The sequence below is a fragment of the Scardinius erythrophthalmus genome, assembly GCF_964197995.2.
Source record: "Scardinius erythrophthalmus genome assembly, chromosome: 20".
Classification (NCBI taxonomy): domain Eukaryota; kingdom Metazoa; phylum Chordata; class Actinopteri; order Cypriniformes; family Leuciscidae; genus Scardinius; species Scardinius erythrophthalmus.
In genome coordinates, this window is record NC_138240.1 from 9,099,428 (window position 1) to 9,125,642 (window position 26,215).

The 26,215-nt window shown below is 39.0% G+C and overlaps 2 protein-coding genes across 2 annotated transcripts in view; one reads left to right on the forward strand and one right to left on the reverse strand.

The window, feature by feature from the left end:
- agbl4 (AGBL carboxypeptidase 4) overlaps positions 1-5,306 on the reverse strand; it is a gene marked incomplete at its 5' end in the record, with an annotated part of 352,800 nt that extends 347,494 nt beyond the window's left edge. Inside the window, 2 exons of the mRNA XM_081349121.1 lie at positions 3,598-3,720; positions 5,273-5,306. Of these exons, the coding sequence (XP_081205247.1) occupies positions 3,598-3,720; positions 5,273-5,306 (157 nt within the window). The remainder of the gene's footprint in view (positions 1-3,597; positions 3,721-5,272) is intronic.
- Positions 5,307-16,107: 10,801 nt separating this feature from the next.
- elavl4 (ELAV like neuron-specific RNA binding protein 4) overlaps positions 16,108-26,215 on the forward strand; it is a 74,206-nt gene continuing 64,098 nt past the window's right edge. The window contains exon 1 of the mRNA XM_081348269.1: positions 16,108-16,377. Within this exon, the coding sequence (XP_081204395.1) occupies positions 16,330-16,377 (48 nt within the window). The 5' untranslated portion in view covers positions 16,108-16,329. The remainder of the gene's footprint in view (positions 16,378-26,215) is intronic.

Here is a 26,215-nt window from a genome sequence, read left to right on the forward strand (position 1 = left end):
TGACTCTACCATCTGAATGTCTCAACAGAAATCGAGACTCATCAGATCAGGCAACATTTTTCCAGTCTTCAACTGTCCAATTTTGGTGAGCTCGTGCAAATTGTAGCCTCTTTTTCCTATTTGTAGTGGAGATGAGTGGTACCCGGTGGGGTCTTCTGCTGTTGTAGCCCATCCGCCTCAAGGTTGTGCGTGTTGTGGTTTCACAAATGCTTTGCTGCATACCTAACGAGTGGTTATTTCAGTCAAAGTTGCTCTTCTATCAGCTTGAATCAGTCGGCCCATTCTCCTTTGACCTCTAGCATCAGCAAGGCATTTTCGCCCACAGGACAGCAACATCCTGGATGTTTTCCCTTTTCACACCATTCTTTGTAAACCCTAGAAATGGTTGTGCGTGAAAATCCCAGTAACTGAGCAGATTGTGAAATACTCAGACCGGCCCGTCTGGCACCAACAACCATGCCACACTCAAAATTGCTTAAATCACCTTTCTTTCCCATTCTGACATTCAGTTTGGAGTTCAGGAGATTGTCTTGACCAGGACCACACCCCTAAATGCACTGAAGCAACTGCCATGTGATTGGTTGATTAGATAATTGCATTAATGAGAAATTGAACAAGGGTTCCTAATAATCCTTTAGGTGAGTGTATATATATATATATATATATATATATATATATATATATATATATATAATGTATGTATGTATGTATGTATGTATATATATATATATATATATATATATATATATATATATATATATATATATATGTATGTATGTATGTATGTATGTATGTATCTATGTATGTATATACTGTATATAAATATATATATATATATATGTGTGTGTGTATGTATGTATGTATATAAATAAAACAATGTAGTTTATCATTTAATCAGAGGTTGCACAAAGGCAGTGACATGAACAATCTTGGGTGAGAGTATCAAAGTTGAACATGAAACACTGCACAGTGACTCGAATAATTTACATGAACTGCCTGAATGAAATATTCACTAGAATGGCTAAAAGTATCAATACTTTGAAAACAGCTGAACTAAATGTCACGCTCCTGAAAAATTTTGTCAATATCACTGCTTCTAGTTAGTTACTAGAATTTGCTAAAACTGTCTGCACAGTGCACAGCCATATATTTTGGAAAATGGTATAACTTTTTTTCTCAAGATATGAGTAAGTGATATCTAATGCATCTATACTATCATTTACATTTTTTTACAGGCTATCCGAGGGGATATTTTATCCTTTGACTGCGCATTAAATATCATTTCCATTTTGAAGGTGCTGACTTTCACTGTAACAAAGGAGAGGCTACGAACGGTGAAAAGTTATCACTCGCTGACAGGTGGCTTCTGACAAATGAGCCCACATCGCAACAAACCTTTACATTTCCACATCTTCTTCAACATAAAGGGAAGAGCGCTTGATTAATGACCGGGTGTGCCTAGCTCTGAAAACTTTGTTCAACTTTAAGTCCTTCAATTGACACCGGGCTTCAGCTCTCAAAGTCACTTACGTCAAAACCCCAGATTGTTGCCAAGAAAGTGCCGCTTCCCTTTTGTCAGAGTGTAAGTGGTTAACATCATTTCACTGCAGTGTTGCTTTGCTGAAACAGCAACAGGACATTAATTTGACATTAGCGCTGTAACATCAATTCCTCTCCATTTTCCAACTTGGATAATGCATTTACTGGAAGCAGATTAATATCTATTCCATAAATCATTCAGAGAATTTGCCGAGCCAGAGACATGGGGGTAATGTCATATATGTTAGCTGATCCTGGTCTTGCGGCTGGATGTTCATTAATCAGTGCCTCGAGGTCCTCGGGGCCAGTCAGAGGGGAAAACAGAGAAACTTATAAAACATCCTGATTATTTATTTATATTGACATGGGCTCTGTAACTTATGTTAATATTCTATGTCCTTTTATTTCAGCCCTACACCACTACGCCCAAAACATCATCCACTCTCGACTATCGCTTTCACATGGCTACCGCCAACATTCAAGCGAGCTTACAATGAACACCACTGTTTTGATAACAGTAATAAACATCTCTATGATGACGGATGGTTTAACTCCTAAAGCACGATGTGAACATTATTAGTTCTGGTAGAGTTGCTCAGTCACAGTCATATTGATTTATCAAGTTACTTTAGAATTGATTTGAAGTGGTCAGTCTTACGTTTCAGACACTGGATCCATAACCAACTGCTTTCTCTCAGTTTAACATTCAACCCAAACTACCAGATATGACCAGAATGACTCGCTCCACCTAAAAATTGTACTATTACAGAATATTTCCAAGACCAAAAAATCTATATAATAAAAAAAAAACTCCCCACAGGGAGCCTAGCCACAGGCGAGCTCTTTCCCCGCAGAGGGGTGAATTGGTTGGCTGTCAAGAATATGAAAGCTGAGTCTCATCTGCTGGAGACCCTGAACCTAATCTCCCAGCAAAGAATGATATTGTGCCTGTTCCAGCCATACTGATTCACTGTCAATCTGGTCCAAAGCTGCTCTCAGCTGCCCACTTGACCTTGTCACTGCAAAAGCACTTTATTTTCATTACATCACTGTTCATTCAGACTGGCAAAAAGTGCCAAACAAAGGCCATTTACTCAAAAGCATTCTTTAAAATATCATAACTTGCTTTAATTACAGTTTTCAGTGAGGTAGACCGACAAGAGCAGTCACTTTCAAATGAAACACTTTAATTTTTACCCCTCCATTTAAAAGGGAGATAATTGTCCATTAAAAGCCCTGCTCACATGGACAATAGTCTCTCTCAGGCTGTGCTGCCATATGCTAAAATAGTATGGTTAAACAAAAGACACTGACAATGATTTTTGCACAAACATGTTTGACGATAGAGGTCTACTGCTCTCCTGGGAATTCAAGGGTGTATCACATTTGTAGTGGTAACAGTGGGTTATTCTAGCTGTTCACCGTATTCATCCTTCTGAATCTATAATTAACTGCCATGTTAACATATTGTTCAACTAAGGTGCTGTTAAATTAATATTCTGTTTATGTACTAGATAAATTAGATCATGAACATGTCAACGTCACACGCTTATGTTAACATGTTACATTACACTCATGAAACTCGGCACAAGCTTATAATGGCATTTTAGTGTTAGTAAACTGCTGATAAAATATACTTTTACTTTGTAAATGTCTGATAAACAATGAATATTTAATGACTTTAGAATAATGTACACATTTTAAACAAATATTTTATCAGCAATTTACTCACTGTACATTTTAAAATGTTAAAATGCTGTTTACTATTCCAGCTTAGTCCATTTTTACAATTTTATCCTGTGCTAATGGTGCAGAATTTACACTAGTGATCAAAAGTTTGAGGGCAGTTAGAATTTATTATATATTTTTTACCTTCATTCAACAAAGATCCACTTAACTGATCAAAAATTACAGTAAATATATACTGAGTGACATTTATAATGTTACAAAAAAATTCTATTTCAAATAAATGATATTCTTAAATGGTAGTGTAGACATGACAGCACTCAGTATAGGGATGAAAAAGGGACTAAAAATACAAATACTCAGATCTCTCACCACTTTCAAAGCAGGCGTCAAAGATGACATGACCTTTCTTGGGTGGTCCAGTGTATCCTGGAGGGGTGATCATCAGTTTGTTCACATTCCCAACCAAAGCATCCTCCCCCCCTGCTTCATTATCTGCCACACAAAATTCAGAAGTACATACAGTAAAGTCAAAAACGTTGTGATTGGCCCACTGCTTCAAATATCAAAAACACATTTCATTTTAATACACCAAAAAAAAAAAAATTAGCAATGACTCCTCAATCTGTTGCTGACTTCAAAATTATTAAGCAACAGTTATAACATATTTATGTAACATAGCAATTGAAATCGGCCATCCAAACAGAGTTGTTGATCAGTGTGCACTGTGTGTATGACAAAAACAGTGCCAACACAGATGCTATTGAGTCATTGAATTATTTTTACATTAACATATATAACATGAAATGATTAACATATAACATGAAATTAACATATAACATGAAAAATGACATTGGAAATTAAACATAAAAAACAGACATTATAAAAGAAATTGTTCTCCAAAAATGGTGTCTTAATTTACTCCAAATCTGTAGGCCTACCACTTTCTTTCTTCCACTCAAGCCAAAAGGAGATGTTAGGCAGAAATGACAGCACTCAGACACAATTCACTTCCATTGTATGGAGAGAAAAAAACGAGAGAAAAAAAAAAAGAAAAGAAAAGAAATAAAAAAATGCATTCTGCTTAAGTGTTTGCAAAGAGATTAGGGTAAATAAATGAAGATGAATTTTCATTTTGAGTGAACAAACCATTTAAGTAGTGCTAAATATCCAAAGAACAACCTAACAGCATTGGCCAGTGTGTGTGTGTGTGTGTGTGTGTGTCCACATGAGGAAAACTGCTTATAAATCATACTAAGTGATGTTTTTTGAAAATGTAAAAATGCAGAAAGTTTTCTGTGATGGGTAGGTTTAGCAGTAGAGTTAGTGTAAGGGGATAGAATATACAATTTGTACAGTATAAAAATCATTGTGTCTATGGATTGTCCCATAATATATTTATTTATATAGAGAGAGAGAGAGAGAGAGAGAGAGAGAGAGAGAGAGAGAGAGAGAGAGAGAGAATTTATATAGGACGTTGAATCTCAGAAAATTTTCAGAAAAGGCTGTCTGATCAGATTACTACTAGCATTGCTTGTGTGAATACTAGCAAAGTAGTGAACATCTAGTCTAGTTAACGTTAGTCAGGACTTGTAAAGCTAGGGTAAACGAGTACATGTCTTGTAAATTTTAACAATGAAATGCATAGGAAACCTAGTAGTCTCGTAAAGATGTAACGTTAGTAAAGCCATTAAAGGTTGAATATATAACGTTACCAGCGTCCACCTTAACAAGGCTGGACTATAAGCACACGTGGTGTTGCATTTCATGACTTATCTAGCTGTAAGTTAATATATAACGTTATCGCAATATATAGACGCTTTGTAACGTCTTGACTCTCTTGAGTGCTGGAGAGTATCACAATAATGCGGTTTATTGGGCTAACGTTAGCAAACTGTCACTGTGTTTACATGGACGAAGCGCTCATATCATGCACCTAACGGCTACATTTGCACGCTCTACATGCACAGACAGCATCCAACGCGTGTCTGTCAATAGAAAAATGTCATAAGACTCATATGTAATAATGTGTTTTAATTTTACACACCAGTATCGAGATGTTCTCTGCTGTTTTCTTCCATCATCCGATCATACAGCCTCACACAGGCTTGCGACGCTGAAGGAGCGTTTCCAAGACGACGGCGTGCTGCGGCGGCGCGAGAGGAAGGATTTGACGTAACCAGCAGGTGCGTGTAAGCGCGGGAAAAGCGCACAGCTCCCCCAGCCACACGGATGTCTCCCCACAACGCGCCTAGCAAAGCGTCCAAATGGAGAGAAAATGTCAGCAGTGTTTACAGACTACAAGCCCTTTATTAGCTACTGATAAAACATGCGCAATAACATCCACTATATTATGTGTTCATGTTTTTTTTTGTGTCTATTTGATTTGAACCCACCTATGCAAGTGTGCTACTCCTAAAAAGTTGGACTTAAAATGTACACACTTTCTTTTCTAGGAAAATAGCCAAAACATATTGTCCTTCCCACTAGTAAGTAGCAAATTAAGTCAATTTTCCTCACTTAATTAAAAGTAAAAGTAACCCAACAGTTAAGTTAAGTTAACATTTTTTTTTTATCTAATAAACTTTTGATTGTTCATTTGTATAAAACAATATGTCTCAACAAATATATTTTTAAATTACAAACTAAATATTAGAATTTAATGTAAATATACATAATTGTGTAGCCTACATAAATTCAAAATACACAAGTGTACATACAACAACAACAACAACAACATATGTAACCCAACAGCCGGGTTATTACTAGAAATTACCCAACAATAAAAAAAAAACAATAAAAAAAAAGATTTTTGGCAAAAATAACCCAACAAAGTGACCCAATATGTGTAACCCAATGGTTGGGTTAGAAAATAACCCAACATTTTTTACTATGTAGCTAATTAATGGCTGACATAACTACAGACTAATGGCAAAAAAAAGCTGCTATGTTCCACCCAAACGTCCCGACTATGCATGTATCCTAAAATTATAAGGATGTGGATCAGGGGCCGTATTCACAAAGAATTTTAAGGCTAAAAGTAGCTCCTAACTTGCGAATTTAGGAGCAACTCCTAAAAATAATGGCCGTGTCACTCATAACTTTAGGACTCCTAATTTTTTTCACTAAGAGTAATTCACGAAGCATTTTAGCCCTAAAAGTAGCACCTAAGCCTGGGACAGCTTAAAAGAAGTCGAGAGGACTCCTAACTCACTAAGACCTATTCACAAACCGCTTTTTGTGGCATTTCACGTTGCGATGTTTTGAAATGCGTATGCGGCGGCTACAGGAGCTTCCAATCGCGAGGGAACAATTTTGCATTGTAGGCATAACTAGGAATGCAATAACGCCACCAACAACAACCAAAACTAGGTTACTCATTGCATGTAAACTAATTGTAACGTTTCATTGTGAATCAAATTAAAATGTTCTTCTCTTTGCAAACGTAGGCAGAGGCATATAGTGACAGATTAATTCAATAATGTTGCAAAGATATTGCATCAATCCATATGTTTCATTAGGCTACTAGGCTATTTGTTTTGCCTTACTCTTTATTAATTTAGGCTATTTATTCAGTTATTCATCATCTTCCGTCCTTCGCACTACTTGTGTAGCGCACGCATTCTCAGACCTGTCACCTGTCACTCATCATCGTAGGGGAGGGGTTTGGAATCATTCCCGCGTTACAATCATCAGCCAATCAAGGTGGTCACTTCAGTCAAGCTCGTGCATGAGTAATGACGTCATCCATAGCAACGAAGACTCACTCTTAGTTTAGGAGTTGTCCTTTTTCTTTACTAAGAGTAGGTCTGAAAGGCGTTGTGAATAACTTTTAAGAGAAAACTCCTAGCTAAAATCTTTTAGTGCGATTTAGGAGTACTCCTAGTGGTAAGATAAAATGCTTTGTGAATACGGCCCCAGCATTGTAGTACTGTGACCACAGTCCGAGAACAAGTCCATCTCGAGTCTCAGCCCAAAACCATATTATCTTGGACTTGTCATGGAATTGGGAGCATTTGGACTTGGTCTTGACTCAATTTATTCAGGTCTCTGCCTGGTGTTGGATGCTATTTGCAGGGTCATTCCAGACTAAATTGAGCAACTGAATTCCTTCACAAGGGACCCATTGACAATGGATACATTGAGTGGTCAGTATAGGTAATTTGATCGTTAATGATCACATGATATTGGGTGGCATGTTCTCACAATTTCATTTCTGAAACATTTGTCTTAAACAATCATGTTTGTTTTTTACCAGGTACAACACAAACAGCCAGTACACAAGCTGAATTTTTTTTAAACACAACTTTTCCTTTTTATTTGTTGCATGAGGCATGTGTTTAATATCTCTTGTTGCAGGCACTTGACCGCTGGCTTTTCTTTACAAAGAACAATTGAAATAAAACAATTTTTTTTGGCAATGTTGTGTAATATGGCACATGCAACAATGTCACAGGCCCTGTCAGGTGTGCAACCCTCAGACTTTTCAGACTCTGAAATCTTCCCTTTAGTTAGCCAAAGTTCATTTCATTGTGTGCCCTTGTCCTGGCTAGAGCTGCATTGTAACTGGTTTGGGTCAGGGAATGGGGTCATAAAACACCTGTCTGCAGGCAGGAACATGTCATAATCACCTATGAAAAAATGCAGTTCTGTTAGGATCAGCATAAGTGTATATGTAATACAGTGAGCTTGATATTTAATTGTGGTACTTTCCTTACCACTTTCAAATAATGTGCATAAATGTGAATCTCTGAAAATTCTTAAACACAGATCCTGGCCATTTTGCTTTCAAATTTGTGATATGGAAGATTTTAGTCAACTGCCCTTTTTTTATTTGATATAATATTACTAATCTGGAATATTAAGAATCACATTAGTAACTGGGCTGCACATTTACATTGTGAACCCCCTTTCTGTTCACATAATCCCCTTCATTGAGGCCTTGATGGCAGTCTATGGTCTAGCCTATAGTCTATGGTACCAATCACGTTAGTGAAGCCTGAGTGACATACTGTAATCGGCATGGTCATGATCTTCATAAAAAATTATGATAGCCTAAAAAAAACCTGCTTTACAACATTGGGTCTTAAGTGGCTTGGAAATGCCACAAAAAAAAACTAAAACTGTTTTAAAACCTAAAAGCGCCAGGTAAACTCCAAATGACACGACAGACAGCACTTTACATCAAGTTCTCCGCATCTCCAATAGTGTAAAGGAAAGAGCCACTCGCAAATAATCTTAGGGCAATGCAAACAGTTTGTGCTGTAGTTAAAGCCCGACTCTGACAAGTCGAAAATAAATGTGCGTTTTCAACAAATTAATAATGTAAACGACAATCTCACTAGTCACAAGAAAAAATATATATCTCAGAAAGTGCACTATCCCCGAGCTGGACTTCCCGTATCAGCTCCGATTATGAAGCCGCAGTCTAATCCTGTTAACATGAAATAAACCTGCTCCAGCGTCGAAGAACCAAACAATCCAAGATCATGCCAAATCGCCAACAATCAAATCCAGCTAAGTGAGTTAGCGACGTACGAAGAACGGGCCCCTGGTATTCATTGTATTGAATTGTTTGGTCTGTGTATTTAAGTTCTGTGTACGTATGCCAGCTACAGATTGTGCAAGTTCAGATATTCTATAATATCATTGCAAATCACACTGTACGACATGGATCTAATATACTTGGGTACGACATGTATGTAGACTGTATGATGATGACACCTATAAGGGATTTTCACACTTTTATTAGTTAACCCTGGGTTATTCTAAACCCTACGTAAACTGTATCCTGGGCAGGCTTGTGCACAATTCAGAATTGAATTGAGAATGACTCTTAATTCCAATTAAATTCTTGAATTTGAATTGAATTTGAATTGATGTCAAAAACAGGATCTAGAATTACAATTCGAATTTGAATTAAAGGAAGCAGAATTGCAATTCAATAAAAATTCAAAGAAATTCATATACATATTTTAAGTGAAGTGTTTAACAATGAAGCTTTATGAATGCATTATAATATGCGGGGCAGGAAGTGGCTCATTGGTTCATGTAGGTTGTCTACAAACCGAAAGGTTGGTGGTTCAATCCCCGGTTCCACTTGACCAAGTGTCGAGGTTTTCCATGAGCAAGACACGTAACCCCAGCTGCTCCCGACGAGCTGATTGGCGCCTTGCATGGCTGACACCGCCGTTGGTCTATGAATGGGTGAATATGAGGCTTTGTAAAGCACTTTGGTGGCCATAGGTCTGTGAAAGCGCTATATAAATGCAGTCCATTTACCATTTAGTCACAGAACAAATAATTAAGTTTGATTTATTGTAATTGTAATTTTGTGGAACATGATGGAACAAGACTCCATTTCCCAGAATGCTTTACTTTAACCAAGTATTTCAAATGGTTGCTAAACAATTTGAGGTGGACATTTGTTTGAAAGCACAATTTGATGGGCAACACTGGACTTTTTAAGTTTCAGAAGTCCCTTACAACTTCACTCTGCACCTGTTGAGAGAATCTTTAGTGTTGCAGGAAAGATATTCAGACCAGAACGTTGCAGACTCAATGAAAAAACATTTGAGGAGCTATTGAGAATTAGATGCAACAGTGTTGCTCAGTAATTTTTTGCATTGGAATAAATGATAACTGCATTAAACAACTTTGTGTTTGTGTGATTACTTTGAAATGAAAATTACATTGGAACAAAACTAATTAAACAACACTGAGGGGGTAATTTATTTCAAGAATTTGATCAATATCTATTTTAGAACAAAATGTATGCAGGGTTAAGGAGTAAATAGTTACGTGAAATGAATTTTCTGTTATTAAATTACAAAATTAAAGTAATTTTATTTAGTTGTATTACTGAGGTAAAATGTTTAATTCAACTAGTTACTAATCAACTTAAAACGAAATTGCTTTGCATTGATAAAGTTATCCAAATAAAGTAATCCAAACCATATTTATAATGGGTAACTAATAACAGTAAGCAATAACATTTACAAAGTATTCTTCCTAACACTGAATGCATGTGAGACTCAACACATTCTTTCTGTTGTGTGACTGTGTGGAATTTCTTTGAATTGCCATGAATTTAATTCCACTTCCTGTCATTCCAATTCAAATTTAATTCAATGTCCTGTGGGGCAGAGTAAATTCAATTCAAATTCCAATTCATGAATTGAATGGAGGCCAATTCTGAAATTCTGAATTTTGCACAAGCCTGATCCTGGGATATCTTGCTTCACGTTTCACACTGCTCATAATTTACCCAGGGTTAACAATTAATCCTGGGTATTCATAAGCTGATGTTTCACGTTGTACATTCCTAAACCCTGCATATTTGCGGGGTCAGTGTCATTGATTGGATGAATGCAGTAAGCGACCTGTTTACATAAAAGCTCTATTGTGCATCTTCGTATTGCTGACTGTACAATCGAGTTTATACTGAATGGATATTTCAAACTACAAAGGTAAGAATGAAATGGTCTCCACTCACATTGTTGCGTTTTCTGTCAGCATTTGACTTTTTTTTTTCTCAAACGCTGAATTTACTGTTTATATACAATGTGCAATGTTTCCGTGACTGTACAAAGTAAGCAAATATGTACTCGATTGGTTGTCTGTTGCTAAGCATCTAGCTTTAACATTCTAACACTGCATCGTTTCACACTGTACAAGTTTGGCACTGCAATGGGGGGTTAACACTGCAAAAGCGGTGCTAACCCTACTGCAGGGTTTCATAACCCCAGGTAAAAAGGGTGCTAACCCCGCTTCTAAATTACAAGTGTGAAACGTTCCTTTACCCAGGGTTAAAAGCGGTGTTTAGAACGACTATAAGCCGGTGTTAAGCACAATGTGAAAAGCCCTATTGAATCATAGGCTACAACGCAAGGTAGTAGAAGAATAAAACATCATCAGCATGCGCTATTTACGCTAGTGGTAAACAAATAGAGCAAGACAAATCACACTTTGGCAATTGTGTTTTTTATGTGCGCTGAAAAAAAGAAGAGCACTGTAAGCGAAAGTGGAGAATATGGATGCGGTTATGGCTAGGGAAAAGAGGCCAACTTGGCATGTCTATTTTGCAAATGGAGCTTGAGGTAAGTAGTTTTAAGTTTTAGCGTTTTAAGTTGATCAATATGCCATTTCATGTTGTGTTTTTATTGGCTAGTCAGTAGACGTAGGCCGTAGCAGCAAACACACTGTGAGATGATACTGTCAGAAAATTATCGTAGTTCTATCTTTGGTCACAAGACCGTGACAACAGCCGTCTTTGAACCTCTCTTACCACTGTTTAGGAGCCACAACCACAGAAATCAACACAATTGGTAATTTTTCCTCTGGGACAGCCCAAAATCGTACAATGTGTACCAGGAATTAGATTGCGCCGTTCTGTTTATTTTGCCAGTTCTAGTCACCTAAGTATCTTGTTAATTTGAGTTTTGTTTTATTAAAAGAATTACTGGACCTAGATCCTGACTTTTATCATCACCGCCTGTAACCAATGCTGACATACAGACTATTTGATACAAATTTTAGTTATCACGACAATGTTATTGTATAAACATGAATTTTGTGTTTACTATATGTTCTTGGCAACACTCAAAATAAAGTAGATGTGATGTATGGCTTTGTGTAGGATTTTTCAAACGGCCACATTTGAGTGATTCCATTCAATTCCATTCAAAAGAAGATGCTCACTTTTGAATGGAATTCACTCCCAGATAAGAAATAAAGCAGGTTAGCACTCAACATGTAGCCTCATATGAATTTAAAAAAGCATAGTAGTATCTCTAGCTACCTAGAAGCTGATATTTCTTTTTCTTATATTGTGAGATCCGGACAGAGATTGAGGTCATTAACCACCCCTCTTCAAGTGTCTAATTTTTTTTTTAAATTGCAATGTTCCTCACACCGACACTGGCTGTCTCTCAATATAGATTGATTAAAGTGTATGGATTCCAAGACAATTGGAGCATAGCCTCTGCCATCAACCACAATCAAATCCGACCTCATTCATTTTCCATTAATAGTGCAGCTTTCTGATTAGCCTGCAAATGAACAACCATATGACTTGCGTTTCAGGAGGACACAGACATAGAGACCCTCAGCCACTAATTTTCAGGTTATGAGCGGAGCGGCGAGTGTCAGAAGCAGATGAAGAGAACGGGGGTCATCTTTAATAAGACAAAATTGGCAATGATTTTTTCCCTTGCGATCATATTTGACGGCAAACTACAACCAGCAGGGCAGCCGGGGTAGTTTGATTGTTTTTAAATAATGATGCTGCAGAGTACACCCTTCAAACTGAAAATTGAAAAGCTGTCCTTCATGGTATGTCATTCCCTAACATCTCCAATTATCTGGCTCCATGCCTCCCTGTTTATTTATTGAGACTGTCAATTCGTATTACGAATCGGGCAACAAAAATATAGATCGCTCAAAGCGATCTCCTCCAGGGTGCATGCGATGTACATGCATACACCAACCGCATAGATCTGTGAACAAAAACCAGGAAATATAATTGTAGGGGAAACAGAATCACAGCAGATATTCCTATGACATTTATGACATGCCTGCAAAAGCAGAATTTCTTCTTCGCGCGCTGGTCCTGTCATGCGATCTGCCAAGTGAACACATGATTTAATGAACCCATCAATCATAGAATACAAAAGCGAAGTACAGTCCACTTCTTGATCCTCTGATTTTTTAATTGGTTCCCACGAGACGCAATGTTTTTCCACATCAAAATAAGTTTTACCCCACCATTATAACCGACTATGCTGCTAACAATGATGTGAGACGATTGTGACGCCAACGGCTATGGCAAAACTGGATTGAGCTAAACATTAAAGATGAGACTTTCTCTTTGGGCTAGAGGTATTTGAAGCAAACACTCTATAGAGTCAACTTGAGTGTTTGTAAGTGTGGGTGTGCATTTCCAACATGTTTTTGGTGGTGTACAGGGAAACCCTTTTTAGACGGACCATGTTGGGAATCCACGCATGAGTCCCTTGCAGTGAATGGCAGGTCATCTGCATGGAACAGACAGCACACAGGAGAAGGGGCAGGCTCTGAACAGGCTTTATGAAGACACATAGAGTCACTATGGAGACAGCAATCAGAATCCTCCTGGGACCCTGGTGGACAGAGGAGGGAGAATGAGAGGCAGATGACTCTGGAATCAAGCAGTAGACTCCATGATTCAAGTGACAGCCCATCCCAGTGCGTGCGCATTTACACACAATGTCTCCTGAACGATTTTTAACCAGGTCTGGTGTATACGCTAAAATCCGGTATAGGCTACGGTACTTGACAAACATGAAATCCTGCACAGTGATAACATAATTACAGCGAGAGTGAGAAAACAGTGCTCTTTTAGCAATGGTGCCTAGCATGCAACCCACTGGGTGGATTCTTAACTTCATAAGATTTGCCTATAATGATGTTATTCTAAATGGATTTAGCATTAAATGCTACAACGCAGATGCTGTGGAGGTACAAAATTGTTATAATGAAAAACAAATGTGATACAGTTTTAAAAAATGTCTCATGCGTACACCATCTATGACGCAAAAATTGTAGTGTTCTCTCTCAACGCTCTCTCCATCTCTCTACTTTCAGTTGGCTTCAGTCCACCCTAACAGATGGGTCGGTGTCAATAGGCTGCTATTAACTGGACACACGCCTCTCATGGGGCCTGGAGACCAGATCATACTGTACCATACGCAGTTTTCAAAAAGAGGAAAGAAAGAAACAGCTCATTTTCCTGCTGTCATACCCACTTTTAGCTAACCTCCGCTTTTCACACTCACTAGAAACAAAACAGGTTGAAAATGACTTATTCTTGCATGCTTTGTTATTTTGAGAAAGAAACATGTGGTTTTGTGGTTTGTCTTGTACCTGAGTTTAGCTGCGTCTGTTGATATAAAGATGATGATTAGGCTTTGCCATAGACAGTATTATATTTAATGTTGAACAATTAAAAAGTAATTGTTTAACACAAAACAACATAATGAATCTTGACAATTTTATACACTCTCTTTATAATTATAGCTAAACATTTTAAATGAAACATCTTGTTAGTCTAATTTAGTATGCATATCGAATACTATTTTTTTAAGTGGTAAGATTACAGTGTTATGCGGTCATTTGCTGATGGGAATACATCTGCGAGTCTATGAATAAATCAATGAATAACAATGACCTCATGATTGCTCATACTTTTATAAGTTTGTCCATATAAAAGAATTATAAAGGAACATGAAACAACGTTTTAAAATCTAAAGCCAAGAATATGAGTCAACCAGTTATTGAAAGTAAAAAAAAAAACTAAAAAAAACCTAAAATTAAAATAAATAGAATGATTTAAATCTGATTTGATTACTGTATTTTCCTACAAATAATGCTACACAGAAAATAACCTCAATTGTTGGATAACAATCAAGTTGTTTATTATTCTATGTAATTCTCAAATTAAATAAAGGGTTTGGTTGTTGATGTTTAATTAGTCAGAGGACAGGTCATTACTCCTTGGGTTTTCTCCTGCTAAGTGGGAATCAGCGTTTAAGTTTTCATCTAAAGATTATTGTATTTATTATCTTTTTAAACTACTTCTAATGAATCAATGATTATATTTCAGCAAATTCCAACACAACACAATTAAAAGACAAAAATTGTCTATGCAATTTAATAATCAGGCATTATACAAATTCCTACAGTACTATGGCCCCAAACCATATTTGAACACTTAAGCCAAATTTGAAATATGTGAACAAATGATGCAAGACCTTTCAGAATTAACCAAGGTCAAGTCATATTAGCATGAAGTAAGTTCACACAGTTGTCTCTAGCATAGTAACCACAGTTTTCTTCATCTCATTAAATATGCACATGCCACCCTAACATTTGACAACCAGAAAGTATGCTTTTACAACCTTTCTGTAAAATAAATACGACTCGGTTTGATATTTTGTTATCTAATGCAGTGGCATTTATATATATTTACATATTTACATTCATACGTAGGTATCCAAATGCATTTTGGGGTCAGTGTAGCTATGTGAAGCAGTGAACCGAAGCACTGAACAGTGTACAATTACGCCAATGTCTCGCTCTGATGCCATTTCAGAGGAAGAGACGTGTCCGTTTCACAAATATGCTCCGGGAACGTTATGTCGACATCTCAGAAGGGGTTTTCTCCGGCTAGGTGCCACTGGTCAAAGTTTTCTTAATGCTATTGGTCTATAAATCAGCCCCGTTCTCTCCCATACATCAAATGAGGCTGTCGCGAAGCGACGAAGGCGCGGAGGGAGGCGAGAGAGAGGAGAATGGAGGTGAGCGGGTGCCAAAGCGATCATGTGTTCCCCGCAAGCAGCAGGAGGAGAGCCGTGAAGCCAAACGGAGAGGAAAAGATGAGCCAGGAAAGGCAGATGTGCCTGTGTCATGTCTGTTATGAACAGTCTTCCCACCTTGTGGTAACACTGTGAACTGTAACTGCAGGAGAGCGTGATCGAGAAATAGACAGAGGGAGCGAGTGGAGGGTGGGGTGGGGGTAAAGAGAGATAGAGAGAGAGGGAGTGTGAGGAAGGGAGGGAGCAAGGAAGGAGAGAAAGAGAAAGAGAAAGGGTGAGGGAGAGAGAGAGAGAGGAGTTTAAACTAAGAGCTATGTTTTGGGACGAACTAATCTGCTAGAGAGCAGTGTGAGGATCGTAACGCATTGTGCGAGCGAGTGTGTGGAGGACAGATAAGGGAAGAAGCCCGGCAGACCGACTGCTTGTTTTAATGTGCTGACTCTGGGGAGCTAAAAAAAAAAAAATATTGACTCTTCAGTCGTGTGCCGTGAGCCAGGGCACAAGCGCCACATTTAACAGAGGTGCACCAGAAAACACGGGCGCGAGAGAGGAGAAGATACATCCAGCCAGACAGCACATATAGAGGATTTCTCCTTCCTTTTCTTCTTTTTTTTTAATCTGTTCATTTTTCTTTCTTTTTTTTCTCGGGACTGATTCCCATTTCCAGTAGAGAAGAAGGAGCCGTAGAGCCACGAGAACGCAAAAAAAAACCATCACAAAAAGCGACAAGAAACGAAACACCGCCAACAAGATGTTTGAAATCAGCCGAACACTGAATGCTGCTTTGTTGAGCAATGAGGTAAAGGAATTGGATTTTCTTCTTCTGTCACCTCACTTCTCTAAGTGTGTGTTCATTATTCTGTTGTGCGTAATGTTTCTCTGTTTTATCAGTGTGTCCATGCTTCTAAATGTGGCAGCTGACAGGTCCAAATGAATGTGCAGGGATTGAGCATTTAGGTCCAGTTAAACGTCTGCTAGCTGAAGGCAGAACCTCTTTGCTCTCCGGGCGTACTGTAATGGATGAGAGACTAGACTCGCTCTCTCTCTCTCTCTCCCACGCACAATCATTTCATTTTCTCATTTACTCAAAGCAAGATAGCTGTAACTGCTGAGCTTGCTTGATGACTTGCCCATCTGGGGCTTGCACTGAGTGTGTGCGTGCGTGTTTGTGTGAGTGCAGCGCCAATGTGAACGTAAGCACACGGCTCTCTATCACTGTGGCAGTCCAGTTTTCTCTTTCCTTTCGCCTCTTGCTATTTCTTTAGCCTGTATATTTCGTTACCACCTTGGCTAGCATTCTGTTCTCTTCCTCTTCTCTTCTTTTCTCCTCTTCCCTGTAAATGCGCACCTCGCGAGCAGTGTCTGAAGATGATGGTAAGGTGTTCACAGAACTCGGCAGTAGCCCAGGCGGAGGGCTCCTTCCCAGGCATGGGCTCGCCGCTTTTCCCCCGAGATCCATCCAGCCAACTGGGGGCCAGGGAGCTGGGGGTAAGAGGATAGACGGATCTGTTAGACATGTGAACGAGAAAATAGATGGCACAGTAGAATAAGAATACTAACTTAATTTAGGTAAATGTGTGCAGCCCTAAGGCTTGAATTAGCCAATGTTTTCATGCCTCATTGTGTGATGATACGGCCGCCCACTCCGACTAGATCTTTCTATCAGTTAGCCAGAGAGAAAGAGAAAGAGTGAGAAAAAGCAGCTTGTGTAAGTGTATCGTTTGTGTATTCCAGCTCGGAATATGTTTGTGCGGCAGTGTACTGATGCCTAAAATTGAAAGTGCGCCACGTGTGTGTGTGTGTGTGTGTGTGTGTGTGTGTGTGTGTGTGTGTATGTGTTAGTGTGTATGCTTAAAGTCATTTGAGCATAGTAAGGTTAGATGGCTAAAGGACAGATTTTTGTATGTAGGAGAGAGGTTTGTTTCGAGCATCATTTTGAATTTCAGACAACTTTCCGAATGTGTTGTTTTGGTGCTCCCTGCCGCCTTTCAGCAGAAACGTGCTTGGAAATGTGTGAAATAGAAAGCATGTGTCTTATACTGCACAGTCAGTTACAAAAGTACCTGAAGTTCCAACAAAATGTGAGTGGCTATATTGTATTTCTTTAATTCGTAGCACATCAAAATTCAGCCGTTTTATTTCTCCACTGATAGGTGGCCATAACAGAGCATACTAGACAAATAGCTGGCTAAGGTTTTCCTGATTATAATGAATGTGATTTCACTCAAGTCTGGAGCTATGAAAGTGGATATCCATCCTTACAATCTCATTCAGTCATTTCTGATATTCTACTATCGTCTTGGGGGGGAAGAGAGATGGCTGTATGGGAAAGCCCTGGTTGGCTGGTGCTGTACGCGCCGGTCGGTTAAGAATAAATCCCTGACTTGGTGCATTAAATCGACACGAAACTGTGGGTGTCTAATCTGTGATGGGCTCTCGTTCCTCGTCTCCACAAAACAGGATCAGCCTGCCTGCCTGGAGCCGCACCACATTCTCACACAAATCAGACTCATACTGACAGCACTGGAGCTCTTCTGCCAGTGCACAAACACACACACAAGTATACATACACACACTGCGATTGCATGCAGCTGGGTGTTCATGGGCAGAGAGAGGAGATTTTTAAACCCTTCTTTGCAACCTTTCTGAGGTGTGTGTACACACTTGCCTTAAAATCCTCCACAGCTCAGGGATTTGAAACATTCTGAATATTCATCCTGGTGATTCTTCAGCTCTAAGAAGACAGAAAAAAGAGACAAGGCATGTAAAGTCACAACCACAAATATTCTCATTTGAACTACAAAACGTTTATTAGTAAATCCGAAAAATCATTGTCATCCACTATTTGGCATGGGAAGGCGGAAAATCTAGGCAACATTTAATAATGAAAATTAGTGACAGCGATATGTATGCGCCACTAGTGGTTATGAACTGTGTGACTGCGTGAAGTGTTATTCTGGATTTTTCAAATTAGCAGAACACAGTTTACAGTATAATAGATAAAGATAAAGATGGTTTGATGAGAAGTGAAGCTTCTCTCGGTTTCTCTTTCCACCTCGAGAGACTGTCAACGAACTGTTTTAAAGTTCTACTTTTGCACTTTTCATGTTAAAGATAGAAATGAATAGAATTAAACAATAAAATGACTGAAATATAATTTGCAGTCGCTATGTCTGGCATAATTTAATTTCACATGTTTTACTGTTATACAATAACAGTCATTGTACATTATATGTAATATTTATCTTGATAAAAAATATACTCTTGCCAATATAATTTTTTTTTTCAAATCACATTTGGATAATAAATTGTGCTGTTTATTCATATGGGGGCAGGGAAAAGCAGCTGGACTGTTGCTTCTCGTAAAAATCTGCATTTGTGACTCACATGTATCCGCAAACACACAACTCACATTTCAGATTGTAATTAACCAGGTTGAATCAGACCATCGTTACAAAGATTAATTGTGCCTTCATTAACTGAAGCCAGATCATTTGCATACATTAAATCATTGTACAGGGAAGAAGTAGAGGTCTGTCAAGGCATTTTTTTGTGAGAGGGAGATTTTATTCTCCCTTCTAGTTCTCTGTCAGTATTTTTTTTATACATGCATTAGATTGCTCTCAGACATCTTGCTGAGGAAAACGACTAGAACGTTCCATTTGGATGCAGCTTTTTCAATTATATTTCTATATGCGCAGCATGTGTAGAATTCATATATCAAAGTAATGATTGTATTTTATGATTAAGTAAATCAATCAAGCAATGAAAACACTCAGAGCTAGATCTGAAGATGCTTTTACAAACATGAACTGACATTAAAAGCCAAGCGCAATCAAGAGAAGCAATGGATCACTAATTTTAACGTCTACCTATAAACAATCTGGAATAATTTAATAAAAGTAAAACATTTTATTTGCGGAAATAGAAAAACGGTTGCATCACATAACAGTAGTTATGTTTGATTTTGGTATCCTCGTGCCAAGCACTCTCATGGGTTCTCGAACATCCAGAAGACATTGAAATGATTTCTAATCACGGTTAATAACCACAGTGTTTTTTTTTTTTTTTATCAAGCATGACACATTGCCACTAGAGATAATTCGCTAAGCAGGATACGGTGTGATTTCCAATTACAGAACATTTTTCAGCATTCAGCACAAATTATGAAAACCTCTGAAATAGCACAAAAGTACAATCATGAGAAAAGCGCCACTTTCCGAAGAAAATACATATGACTTGGTAGGGTTACGTGCATTAATCCAAACAGATGCAGATTTGCTGGATTCAAAATTCCTGATGCTGATTGGAGATGCTGTTCATGCACATACACACTCCAGCAGTCCACGGGTTACAGCTACTCTGTCAAATGCTTTTGTGCTCGCTTACTAACTTCATTTTCAGCCATTTTTGAAGGTTACGTTCACTCCTAAATTCGTTGGAGGGAGCTGAGAAACAAACAGAGATGAGGGGGAGAGGAGAGGGAATTGAAGAGCGATTGGCAAATGTCTGTTGGCAGTGTGAGAGATAGGCAGGGTCATCTCTATTTCACAACAATGATTAGCTCTGCCCATCTGCCGGCTCGACAGGCTCCTCCTGCTGTGATTGCAGTGTTCTCTGTTCAATGTAGCCCTGGAAATTAGTTCATTTGTGCTGCTCAACCCCAGCCTAACTGTACTGAGAACAGGTGCAGCATTCTACCCCCGCACAAAGCCGTAGCGAGCGTGTGCGCGAGTGTGAATCCTCTAAAAGAGCAGCCAAGCAGCAAGTAAAGCAGACTCATCAACTGTGAAAAGATTCGCATCTCGCAACACAATAGCAGTAGATTGCAGTGGATCAACTTCCTGTTCAGAAATAAGCACCTTTTCCTCCTTCTAGTAGGACGTCTCTCCTCGCAGAGTTATTAGCGTTCACCTCAGAATTTCGACATCAATACCTTTTTACCTCTGTGTATATTTAGCCGGGTACAAAAGCTACTGTGTTAAACCAAATATGACACTAGCACTTTATTCTCGCTGCTGAGAATTTTAAGTACTTCTCATCAATATTCTGTCAAAATTGAATTTCCAATGGCTCTGTCAAGAAGCCTCAGTCTGTTATTCTGTGCTAGTGTGAAAATGGCAGAGCCATCACAGAGAAAGATCTGGAGCCCTGAGCCATGCAGCTTCAGAGGCCTTCGCTTTTGTCAGGGCACTTTGCCATTTTGGAAGAAAAGGCCGCAAGAATGAGCTATTTAACCTGTGGGTCACTCAACGGGCACTGCGCGCACGCACACACACAAAGCATTAGTGAGAGAATTAGCCATCTTTCACTGCTCAAAACGCAAGTGTGTGTGTGCATGTGTAAATGACAAACTCCTGTTCCGTAAACTAGTGATGCAGGACCACCGGTTTTTAATAGACATAGACCAAATGTTGCACAGGACTGCATCCAAATACTGTGTGAGCATTATGGTGGTACTCTGCGCTCATGTTTTAAATAGATGTGATATTAAGAGAAACTAAACAACGTATTCCAAATTTTGTGAATACCAAAGTAAATATGATTGTTGTTGTTTTTAAGTAATCTGATGGATGACAAAAAAAAATTTGTCTGTATAAAAAAAATGTGAAATACGAAAAAAACTGAAAGCAAATGGACCTGCAATCAGATCATTTTCTGTGTTTCAGTACCACATAATCAGTGGCAAAAACATATTCTCATGAATTGACTGCAGTAATGAGTTGACAACTGAGTTTGGGACTAACTAAAGAGACAAACCCAAGTTACAATATACATGGGACCCTAGACATCCTCTGAAACGTGTCTAAGGAAGCATTAGCTCAAGCAATCTGGATGCAGAGCCATAAATGCTCACAGTTTTGTGTTTTCAGGCTTAAGCATGTTAAGCAGAGAAACAGGATGAGAGTGCTCATTAGGAAACAGATGTAATGAAATTAAGTTCGTATCGTCATCACAAGGGTGCATGTGTGTGTGAATCTCACAGTCACATAAATATGACACACAAACAACACACACCTCACTTACATACACGCACTCGCACACCCGCGGTGCTTCAGGATGCTCGTGCATGTGAAAGTAGATGAAAAAAGCTGCATTGGGGGCCGTCACCATTGAGGCGAAGAGCAGGTGTCTCCAGCCAGGCAGAGAGAGAACCAGGGCAGCCTGCCTCAGAGTCTTAGCTCCACCAGAGCTCCCCTCGCCTGGGAGGACAGGTGACATCTGGCCCCTGTGCCTATGTAATGGAAGACGCTGCCTCCAGGGACGACAGTCAATGAATCTCTGAGCCCTGAGTCAGTATATGAAAAAAATTCGATTTTTTTTTTACTGCCTTTACTTTTTGATGATTTCACAGGGACTTGGTGTTGATGAAGATTGGAGGTCTTGAAAGCTCTCCCCTTTTTCTCTTTGAAAAAAAAAGTCAGCGAAGAGAGGGGTCAGCGTGAGTTATACAGGCACCATGACCTGGAAGTAAAAAGCCTGTGATTTCAGCAGCAGGGGGCGAGTGCTGGCGATGATGGTCCCCACAGAAAACACGTTCACTTACCTCTCTCTGCGTACAGAATAAAGGTCTAGTCTTCATCTGGATTTTCAGGGCTGTGATTTCTGCTGCGAAAAAGAACATCAAAACAGAGGATTCAGTGAACAGCGAGAGCTTTGTGTTTTAAGTGAGACTATTCAAGCAAAGCCATAAAAAGATGCAAAATAAAAGAAAGAGCAGAAAAGGGGGAAAAATACAAAGGAAGAGTAATTTCTATGGCTGAGCCAGCACTCAAGACTGTTACTGAGAATGCATACTGCAATTCACAGTATTTCCAAATACAGAAAACGGTCCGTTTTTTTTTTTTTGTTTTTTTTTAGCAGCAGCAGTGCTGTTTTATTCTTCCAGAAAAAGAAATAGACATTTTAATGATTCAGTATTTCAGGAATGAGGATGGAGTGATTTATAAAAGAGAAACGTTAAATGCTTACACATGAATGTGTGCTAAGTGCACGAATGCTTGCTTGTCTGGTTTACCCCGGCTTGCTTAAGTACTATAATTAATGGTTTTGTTAATTGAACAGGAATTGCAAAGGCGCTGTAGTGTAGAAAGCAGCACCAGTAATTCATCAATTTCACTCTTTTTCTCCTTCCCTTTTTTACTTTGCACACGTTACTTTTACAGCTTGAGCACTGGCTACAAGGGCAACATTAGATGGCAAATACGAGCTACCATATTTTACGAAATTTGAACTCAATTCAAAATTAAACTGACCACTTACTCAAAGTTTAGGAAAACAGATTCCAAAGACTCCTTGAAACACTCTAATGTGTTGGATTGCATGTTAAATACATTAAGAAAAGCAGTCAACCCTGACCGGTTGTTATTAAAGGGGTCATATAATGCCATTTTTGTACAAGCTAATATGATTCTTTAGGGTCTAAATTAAAAGTTTGTAATATACTTTAATTAAAAATTCTCATTAGTATTGTAAGAAAACACTAATTTTACCTGGTCAAAAACAGCTCTGTTTTCAGCACGCCGTTTCAGTGCATGTGTCTTTAAATGATAATGAGCTTTGCTCACCCCGCCCCTCTGTTCTGTGGGTACACCGTATTAGACATTCTCTGACTGTATCTAACACAATAACCACGTGTTATTCGTTATAAACGTGGGATTATGAATTATATTGAGAACGTCGTACATAGAAAACATGCCGTAAAGTACCCTGAGTGTAAACCTTAGACGCATTCATCATGAAGCCTGCAGCAAGGTTTGCAAATTTCGCAAAGATTAATATAAATACGAATATAAAGGTTAATAAAACATTACACTCACATCTTCTGGAGGTTCAGCAGGAACACGTTGGTACCGATCCGTTTTTTCTCGTTTGTGAAGCTGTCTGGTGTGAAATGATTCGCGCAAACATGAAAGCACAGACGATCGTGGGGAATCCCCGTGAGGGAATCCCCGCGTCAATCCTTTGGGCATATCGCTTCAAAAACAAAACTCAGCCACTGCTTCTTCAACGGCTCGGATTTAGGAACATCCAAATGACTGCTGTGTTCCTTATTACATCTAAGAACAGAACACCACAATCGCTTAGACGCCATTCTACTCCAGCATATCAACAATGGCGGACTACTATGACGACGGCTGTCACAGCTCGCTCAGGGCGGGTCTTGTGTTGAAACAAGGCTGTCAATCACAATAGCGGGAGGGGCGTACGATCTTATGACGTCACAATATCGAACGGCTTGATTTCAGAGATGGTCAAACATATAAGGAGATTAAAACAAAACCACTGGATGGATTTTTATCATGATAGGATGGTTGTGTACAGGCACTGCCAACAGACATTTCAGTGCAATCAACTTGTAAAAGTGCATGTACCATTATATGACCCCTTTAAGGAAGTCCAATCATCCATCAGAATCGGCAGCCATTTTGTAGTAGGATTATCCGCTATGACAAAGCAGGCTGTTTTTGAAGTGATAAATGTGCTCTCTGCCTGAATGATAGCCTGTGCCCAAGAGCTGACACGTTGACGAACGGCGCTGTTTCCCCGTATTGATAGTTTCTGAGCCCATACATTTCATTGATTCGTTAATTGTTCAAGGGAGTTGGAGGCGCCTGACTGTCATGAATAAATGATAGATGCCTGGCATGTGTGCATTACCGAGGAAGACCTTTGAGGCGTGGTGTTGCTTCCTCAGAGACGCCAACCGTCCTCTTCACAGCCCCGAGGAGCTGCTGGTCCCCGTTAGTTTCCCCTCACATTAATAATGCATTCTCTCTAACAGCAGTGTTCAGCATTAAATGCTCTGCCATGGAGCCTGTTCAAAAACATCAATACAAACTCACTGAAATAACCCTGTTTCAGGCAGAGGGGGGAAAAAGAAGTTACATATGCTAATTGCTTCTTAAGGCATTCCTTCTGTCTACAGCTAGCGGCTCTTGTATCTTTTCTCTTTCAGAATCTGTTCCTTTCTCTTGCCTTGCTCTCGTCTGCTCTGAATAAGTAAGGCACTATGAATTCTGGGAGAAAGACAGCATGGATGGAGGGGAGTGGTGCAGAAATACTGACGATGCTTTTCCCAGGGCTCAGAAAGACAAAGTGATGGAGTATCTACAAACAAGGAAAGATAGGTGGGGGAACAGGGGAACGAGAAGAGGAAAAAAGCGAGATCGATGGCACATTTCTGTTCGATTTTACCCCAGAGAATATGAGTTGTACATATTATATCAATGAGCTAAAAATGACATACTTTAAATGCTCGGAATCAAATTCTGTCGGTGCAAATTTAAAAAAAATCTGCCCCCTCTCTGAAGGGAAGCACTGATTAAAGACCAGGCCAGATGGACCACAGCGGTCTTCCTCATCGTGCTCGAGAGCTCCGACTGCGATCAAACACAGCAAAGGCCACCCTACAGCCAACCGTCATACAACTCGATCTTCACCATCGCTCAGTCTCCCTCCAGCCAACCATCAGTGACTGCACCACGCAAATGAGATGGAGAGAATCGTCAGTGATGTTAATGATCAGAAAAGAGCTAAAGCATCTTGCTCAATGTCACCTTGGTTGATGCCACAATGAGAGCCACCCACCGGGTTAAATATCTGCTCAAGGATTCACCAGTGCCACATTTTTCTAATTTTCCACACAATCCATGAGGCTTTCCTTAATGTAAAATGTAAAAAGTCACCATGATAAGGTCCATCAAAATCAGCATGATAATTATTAGTAGTCAAATTTTTTTACCTAGATGTATTTTATTAGCACTACTAAACTGTCAGAGTCTTTGAGGAAAAAGTGAACCGACATGGATGATATATTTGTTTTTAACCAGTTAAATCTTAACTCAAACATTACCTGAATCCTTATCCTCTAAAATATCTTAGATACGAAGCACGGCCGTCGTTTTCAGACAGGTTTTTCGTATTTGAACGTGGCGAGCTCCATCTGGGTGAGCCGAGCCTGAGCTCAGCAGCCTGACACTTACAGTGCTGCCTGGCGGTGAAGCCGCCAAAAAGAGTTGATGTGGTGTCGGGGTTCTCCTTTGAGAAGGTGACAGGAACAGGAATTGGACTGGGTGATCCTCATGTCCTCTGACAGAAAGAGATATTTGCTTCAGAGGGAGAAAACTTCACCCCTTACTCCCAAGACGAATGAGAATTGTGACAATCGGGATATGTCAAATAAAAGAGATTTTGATGTGAGGAGAAAAAAAACATTTGTCCTTCAACAAATCAAAATTGAATAGAAACAGTAGGTCTGGGATTATCCGTTTTTAATGTTTACGTTTTTCTAAAACAAAAGTTTAGCATTTTTATTGGCATACTGACTGGATTTTTTTTTAGTAATTTTAGTCATTTGAGGGAAAATACAAACTAAACTGTAAACATGCAGTGTTTTGAATGAATTTCAGTTTTTCTAATCTACTAATCTTCTAGTGAATTCCCAAATAACAGGACAAAGTGGATTTTTTTTTAATCAAGGATCCAAATGAGATGTGCAATTTTTAACACACTTCAGCTGACAGCTTGCAGGGGATCTACACTTCAATGTCTTTAAATAAACCTGTTATTATTCAGGGTGAAAATTGAGACAAAATAATCTCACTGGAAGATTTTGCGCAGTTGAAACAATTATC